General features: G+C 36.5%; 1 protein-coding gene across 1 annotated transcript; it reads left to right on the top strand.

Annotated features, from left to right (window-relative positions):
• The first annotated feature begins 288 nt into the window (after positions 1–288).
• On the top strand, positions 289–7,159 carry LOC114750772 (kinesin-like protein KIN-5D). The gene is made up of 23 exons (XM_028939377.1): positions 289–497; positions 710–931; positions 1,006–1,135; positions 1,524–1,679; positions 1,772–2,248; positions 2,453–2,550; positions 2,646–2,802; positions 2,910–2,979; positions 3,087–3,163; positions 3,256–3,309; positions 3,393–3,473; positions 3,569–3,680; positions 3,814–3,900; positions 4,017–4,192; positions 4,281–4,442; positions 4,519–4,626; positions 4,699–4,857; positions 4,962–5,045; positions 5,130–5,335; positions 5,973–6,074; positions 6,154–6,263; positions 6,375–6,526; positions 6,605–7,159. Exons 2-23 carry the CDS (start codon positions 765–767, stop codon positions 6,824–6,826), a joined length of 3,147 nt encoding a protein of 1,048 aa, XP_028795210.1. The 5' UTR covers positions 289–497; positions 710–764; the 3' UTR covers positions 6,827–7,159.
• The last annotated feature ends 730 nt before the right edge of the window (positions 7,160–7,889 follow it).

Below are 7,889 nucleotides of genomic sequence, written 5' to 3'. Positions count from 1 at the left end.
TAGGATTAGGGGACTCGGGAGACGCTACTTCGATTTCAAAATTTTTCAAAGAAAGATAACTGGCCGCTATTCTGTTCGGCGTTTGTCCTTTTTATAACGGTCGGAAATTACGAGTAACGGAACAACTTGACGCCGTTATCATCCCAATTCATTTTCGTTTCTTCTTTTTTACTGATTGCTTTCGTTTTTAATTTAAATCTCTTGTTTTTATTTTTGAAATAATATTTCCACTCCCTTTTCTTCAATCTGTCTATCTACTATCTAGCTACTAACTCCAAGGATAATACAGTCTCCCTTCATCTCTTTCTTCCTCACACACGCTCTTTCTCTCCGTGATATTAAATATATTATACAAACTCCTCAATCCCCTCAGCAGTCTCTGACTTGACGATTTCTCCCTTACAAATTCTAGAATCGCTGCCATTTTCTGACTGAAAATTATTCGTCAAGTTTTGAGCACTAGAATTCGCTTTCAACGCTGGCAGTTCTGATTCACTGTGAGTTCGGATTTTTAATTCCACTGTGTTTTCAATCTCTCTATTCTTGCTTTCATTTACTACCTTTCGATCCATACGTTTTAGACATTTTGATCCATCGTTATTTTACTTCAATATTTCATCATATTCATATTGAAAAATAATGGATCACCAGGTATTTGATTTATAAAAACAGTTCCCTCATAGAAATTTTCTTCTTTATCTGCATTTAGTGTGCATTGAGTTGTTCTAAAACGCAAGGTCCGTGAGATTGGAAGTTACAGTGCGATGGAGCAGAAAAGAGGAGGATTAGTACCACTGTCTCCGTCGCAGACTCCACGTTCGACTGACAGGCCAGTACGAGATCTGCGATCTGCAGATTCTAATTCTAATTCAAGTAGTCATAAGCATGATAAAGACAAGGGCGTCAATGTGCAGGTCCTTGTTCGTTGTAGGTGAGTCGGAATCAAAGTTGAGTTGATTGAGCTTATTTTTCTCCCTCGTAAACTGATTAATTTTGTAACTGCAGGCCACTGAGTGAGGATGAAATGAGGCTACGTACACCGGTTGTGATCTCATGTAACGAGGGCAGAAGGGAAGTTTCAGCAGTACAAAACATTGCCAACAAGCAGATCGATAGAACCTTTGCGTTCGACAAGGTTTTGAGTTTTTACTTTTTATTTTCTTTGGCCTCTCGCATTGTTTTCCATCTTTGACCGGTCTAGTGCGGGAATAATTGAATCGGAAATATATAATCTTGTCTTTTTCATGGCTGCTATCTGCAAAATTCAACAAACTCTTCTGACTTAAATGGAGACTCGGATAGAGTTTTTTTCTTGAATTCTTATGCATTCATATTTTTAAGACTTAACATTGGAGAATTGAATTTGAAGACCTTTAATTTTCTATTCACTCTCCTACTGGTTTTTATAATGTAAAATACAAAGAATTTACTTATTTTCTGTTATCTAACTTTGGTTGCCCAATGTAGTTATCACAATTTTTTTCAATAATAATATTAATCATAATTCCGTTTATTTGATCTAGGTCTTTGGTCCTGCGTCTCAGCAGAAAGAACTGTATGATCAGGCAGTATCTCCTATTGTATATGAAGTGCTCGAAGGCTATAATTGCACAATTTTTGCATACGGCCAGACAGGAACAGGGAAGACATATACAATGGAAGGGGGAGCAAGAAAGAAGGTTATTGAGTTTATTTTCACGCTGTCTACTCCTCATATGGTTTTCTATTTGCTTCTGTACTAAATCCATTAATTATATTCTCATGTCCACAGAACGGAGAATTTCCAAATGATGCTGGTGTCATCCCAAGAGCCGTTAAACAGATATTTGACATATTAGAAGCTCAAAGTGCAGAGTATAACATGAAGGTTACATTTTTAGAGCTTTACAATGAGGAGATAACAGATCTCTTGGCTCCTGAGGAAACTTCAAAATTTGTGGATGATAAATCTAAAAAGCCTATAGCTCTTATGGAGGATGGAAAAGGAGGTGTTTTTGTTAGAGGTTTGGAAGAAGAGATTGTTTGCACAGCAAATGAAATTTACAAAATATTGGAAAAAGGTTCTGCAAAAAGGCGTACAGCTGAAACTCTTCTCAACAAACAAAGTAGTCGCTCTCACTCAATATTTTCTATCACAATTCACATCAAGGAATGTACTCCTGAGGGTGAAGAAATGATCAAATGTGGGAAACTGAATCTCGTTGACCTTGCTGGCTCTGAGAATATATCACGTTCTGGTGCAAGAGAGGTATTGAGTAGCTACCTTGGCTTCAGTTTGGTCAATGTTCATTTGAATGATAGCATTTGGAATCGTTTAATCCATATGTTGTCTACTTGTTTAGTAAGACCGGACGGTTACTAGTATTGTGATAATTTGAGAGTAATTCCTTCATTTCTGAGCTTATCTATCTGCCTTCTTCTATAGCATTTGACTGAAAAAGACTACTTGCAGGGGAGAGCAAGGGAGGCTGGCGAGATAAATAAAAGCTTGCTGACACTTGGCCGTGTGATTAATGCCCTAGTTGAGCACTCGGGTCATGTTCCATACAGGTAAGGGCCTATATGTAGATGCAATTTATCAGATAATTCCCATTGATGTCTTCTAATTTTCTTCATAACCTTGGACAATATTTTCTGTCTAACAGGGATAGCAAATTAACAAGGCTGTTGAGAGATTCCTTGGGAGGTAAAACCAAGACTTGCATTATTGCCACAATATCACCTTCCATCCATTGTCTGGAAGAAACGCTTAGTACTCTGGATTATGCCCATCGTGCCAAAAATATTAAGAACAAACCTGAGGTGAGTCTTATAGTGGCTCCCCCTTCTGGCTAACTAATCTTTCTTATCAAAGTTGGATTTTCTACGATAAAACACATCTAACAGTTTGAATGTTATTGCTTTATCAGATCAATCAGAAGATGATGAAATCTGCACTCATTAAGGATTTGTATTCTGAGATTGACAGATTAAAGCAAGGTTGTTGACCGTTTTCAGATTGATACAGTTTCTGTTTCTCACTTTGCCCTCTCGCTCCCTACCTTTGACACTTCAATGCTGATTTTTTTGGGTCTTTTATTTCACAGAGGTTTATGCTGCTAGAGAGAAGAATGGAATTTACATACCACGTGATCGTTACCTTACTGAAGAGGCAGAGAAGAAGGTCTGTTTATGTCTGTTCTGATATGGATTTTGTTTTTTAAGACTTGCTTTTTGAAATATTGCTAATGCTAACTCTTTTTCTATGTTTTCTAGGCAATGGCTGAAAAGATAGAGCGCATGGAACTTGAAGGAGACTCTAAGGATAAGGTATATGCTATGCCATAATCATTAATTCCTGCATTGTTGTAAAGATTGCTTTGGCATTGAGTCATGTTGACGTATGTGAGCAGCAACTGATGGAGCTTCAAGAACTGTACAATTCTCAGCAACTTTTAACCGCTGAATTGAGTGATAAACTTGAGAAAACAGAGGTAAGAGATCAAACGAGGCGGTTATGTTCAATCTTTTTGTTCTACATTTTTCTGATCTTGTTCAAGAGCTAAACTTTTGGTGTCTGTAACCTCAGAAAAATTTAGACGAAACTGAACGATCATTATTCGATCTTGAGGAAAAGCACAAACAAGCTAATGCAACCATCAAGGAAAAGGAATTTCTGATATCAAATCTACTGAAATCTGGTCAGTGAAGTTTATTCTTATTTGCTACTGGGTATTTTAATTGGAGTTTATCTAAATGGCAGAGTTTCATTAACTGTTTCTAGTAAGTAATTTAGACTTGAATGTTTCCTACAATTATCCATGCCTTTTTCAGAGAAAGCACTAGTGGAGAGTGCAATTGAGCTACGAGCAGAGCTGCAGAATGCAGCATCTGATGTGTCCAGCCTATTTGCTAAAATTGGTTAGCATCATTCCCAAGTAGTTTGGTGTTTTAACTTACGGTGCTTCTATGAAAGGAGGAACCCTCAGTTGACATCTTGGATATGTATACTCATAAATTGCTTTTTCTTGCATTAGAACGAAAAGATAAAATTGAAGATGGAAACAGAATACTCATTCAGAAATTTCAGTCTCAGTTAGCTCACCAGCTTGAAGTTTTGCACAAGACCGTTGCAACATCTGTAATGCAACAAGAGCAGCAGCTAAAGGACATGGAGGAAGATATGCAATCATTTGTCTCAACAAAGGCAGAGGTGAGGTTCCAAGGGAGGCAAATTATGTTTGATTTTTATATTTAAATTTATAGTGCTGCAAGCTTCATGTTTTGGTATGCTTCTGAAGGCGACTGAGGAACTTCGAGTAAGGGTGGAAAAATTGAAGAACATGCATGGTTCTGGCATGAAAGCTTTGGATAATTTAGCTGAGGAGATTAAAGAAAATAACCAGTTAACTTTTGAGGACTTGAATTCTGAGGTAGCCAAGCACTCATCCGCATTGGAGGATGTAAGTTTATCATACTCTTTATAAATTATTGTCCTTGAAATTCTCGCTTTTATGTAACTCATTTTATGTGATCCAGCTTTTCAAAGGAATTGCCTCAGAAGCTGATTCATTACTTAATGATCTTCAAAATAGTCTCCACAAGCAAGAGGCCAAGTTAACTGCTTATGCACAACAACAACGAGAGGTATGTGATTGTTAGTTTACTTGGCGAACATCTGGTTGAAGATGCCGTAAATTTATTCTGTATTGTGTACAGGCACATGCTAGAGCAGTGGACACTACACGTACGATATCTAAAATAACAGTCAACTTCTTTGAGACATTAGACATGCATGCATCCAATTTAACCCGAATTTTAGAAGATGCACAAGTCGTCAACGATCAGAAATTGTGCGAGCTGGAAAAGAAATTTGAGGTGACTGCCCAGCTTCTTTTGAGTTGCAAGGAATAATGATTGAAGGGATCTGCATCTTTTTTTCATTTTTAACTTTGTTTCTTATCATACCTTAATTTATATAGGAGTGTACTGCTAATGAAGAAAGGCAATTATTAGAGAAAGTGGCAGAAATGATAGCGGGTTCAAATGCGAGAAAGAAGAAGCTGGTATCTGTAGCTTTTGAACTTGCGCTAACTTTATTTGTTTCGTATATTGTTTCCATATTCTTAACTCTTTGCTTCATTTTCTAGGTTCAAATGTCAATTAATGATCTTCGGGAGAGCGCCAATAGTAGAACCAGTAAGCTGCGGCAAGAGACACAGACCATGCAAGAGTCCACTTCATCTGTCAAAGCAGAATGGAGAGTTCACATGGAAAAAACGGAAGCCAATTACCATGAAGATACTTCTGCTGTGGAATCTGGAAAGAAGGACCTTGAGGAGGTCCTTCAGAACTGGTACGTACCTACCTACATACTCTGCCTCCATTAATCGGAAAAACGCACAACTCAAGCCTATAAGTCATATAAAGCAGTAATATTTTCTCAACACTTGCAAGAATCTTTAAATAAATAAAACAAACACGAGGTAAAAATCAAATAACACAATATACACCAAAATTATTGATGTGAAAAAACCCTCGATATAAGGGTAAAAATCATGGGTCTTATAGACCAAAGAAAAATAGCTCCATGATGATTAAAACTATAGAAGACTCTCAATCACATACACAAACAAGTGCAAACAACCAAAGCTACAAGCTTAGTATAGAGAATGAAAAAGTTGAAAAATACCCTAACCAGAGGCCGTGGATCGAACTCAATAACTCTCGTATAGGCAAAACTAATTTACTAAGACTGTCTGGTGAAGATGCAAAAATAGATTTCTCTCTTCTTTTGTCCCCAAATGTCTGCTCTTCTCGCTCTAATAAGACATCTCGCACTTATCCTAATCTGCCCCTTCTTCACTTTAATAAGTGAGACTCAAATTGGCTCCAAATATTGGGTTTTTCTCCACACCTGGGAAGGAAGCCCAGACCCATCACCTATTACATTTTTTATGTTTATTGTAAACTTACTGTTTATACTGCTGTAGCCTCAGCAAGGCAAAAATTGGTGCACAACAATGGAGGAACGCGCAAGAGTCACTAATTAGCTTGGAGAAGAGAAACGCTGCTTCTGTGAATACAATAGTGGGGTAGGCTTTATGATCCCTATTAAGATGAATGCGGTCTTAATTTGATGTTTACTTAATTCTGAATGTTTTCTTTGTTCAGGCAAGGAGTAGAAGCCAATCAAGCGTTACGTGCTCGATTTTCAAGTGCAGTATCGACTACACTTGAAGATGTAGAGATAGCAAATAAGGATATCAATTCATCCGTTGATCGTCAGTATTTGATTTCACATACATTCTTACGCATATACAAGAATTTTCTTACTAGGTCACACCATGAATATTAATTGACAAGAATTTTCTTACACATTCTTACACTTGCAGATTCCTTACAACTTGACCACGATGCATGTGACAATCTAAACTCCATGATTACTCCATGCTGTGGCGATTTAAGAGAACTGAAAGGTGTCCATCACCACAAAATTGTAGAGATAACTGAGAACGCAGGGCATTGTCTTCTGAACGAATACATGGTAAGAGAATTCAAGCGGCATTTTCCCGTATTTCAATTTCTAATGTTTACAAATTAAATTATCTTTTTTAACATTCAGGTGGACGAACCATCTTGTTCAACACCGAGAAAGAGACCATTCAATTTACCCAGCATATCATCCATAGAAGAACTAAGAACCCCACCATTTGAGGAGCTGTTAAAGTCGTTCTGGGATGCAAAATCTCCAAAACTGGCAAACGGAGATGTTAAACACATTGGATCATATGAAGTTGCTCTGTCAGTGAGAGATTCCAGATTACCTCTTACTGCTCTCAATTAGGAAGGACAAAGACAGAGCCGTGTAAATAGCATATTGCTCAGATATATAGTTCTAAGAGTTATGAGTTATGAGTTATGACATGACATATTCATTTATTTTTTTTCTTGGATGAAAAAAATGGGGATCATGGTTGTGGAGACACGAATATGTATAAGTTTTTTAATTTTTCCAAGTTTAGTTTTGCGGAATAGTTTTGCTTCCGCATGATGACGATTCATCTATTGATGTCAGTTGCAGTTGGATCCGATAATACTATGATTTTGGGGTGTTGTGTTTAATCTTAACTCTCAAGAGTTCCTCAATAAGAACTATCATAAATGTACGTTAAAGGTATTTTAGCGTGAGTGGATTCGAATTTATGATTGGGTTTAATAAGTAATATACTATTTCCGGTCCTTAACATAAGATTCTGTTTGACTTTTATTTTGGTTCTAAATATAAGATCCGAATCTACTTTGTTTCTCATATTTATACATTTTTTCCAAAGTAGCCTTTCTAGCAGTGATAGTTCTACTCAATACACTTGATTGACAAGGATATTTTAAGAAATACAACACCTATTTAGGACAAATAACTAACTCAACTTACTTCCTTAATTTTCTCAAATTAGTCAATTGGCTCTTATAATTAGGACCAGAGGTAGTATATCTCAAAATTTAAAAAACACAAATTTATATATCGTTCCACTTATATATGTATAAATATTGTGTTTTTAGATTGAGTTGAGATTTGATGCCTCTCAACTCCTGACCCACTTGTATTTCCCCTCATTTTGATGCCGCTTACTTACTATTTTCATTCCACATTTCATGTAACTGATATTAGCATCCACTTGGTATGAAGATGCCATTAGAACTTTGAGAGTCGCATAAAGCTTTGAAAAAGGGATAATGATGGAAAGAAACTGGAAAACTGATTTTACTACCAATATAATTCATATATTATAGAAGTAAATTTCTAGTGGAAATGAAAACCTGGAGGAAAAATATTATTTGAAAAAGAGAGAGAATAACAATTCAAAATCCTATAAAAAGACTGATACCAAATATAAGGTTCATTGCTC

This window comes from Neltuma alba, unplaced genomic scaffold (assembly GCF_004799145.2).
Source record: "Neltuma alba isolate B1F8T4 unplaced genomic scaffold, ASM479914v2 tig00006639_pilon, whole genome shotgun sequence".
Lineage (NCBI taxonomy): Eukaryota > Viridiplantae > Streptophyta > Magnoliopsida > Fabales > Fabaceae > Neltuma > Neltuma alba.
The sequence above is the reverse complement of the archived record's forward strand: the minus strand, read 5'-3'. Positions and strand labels throughout refer to the sequence as shown.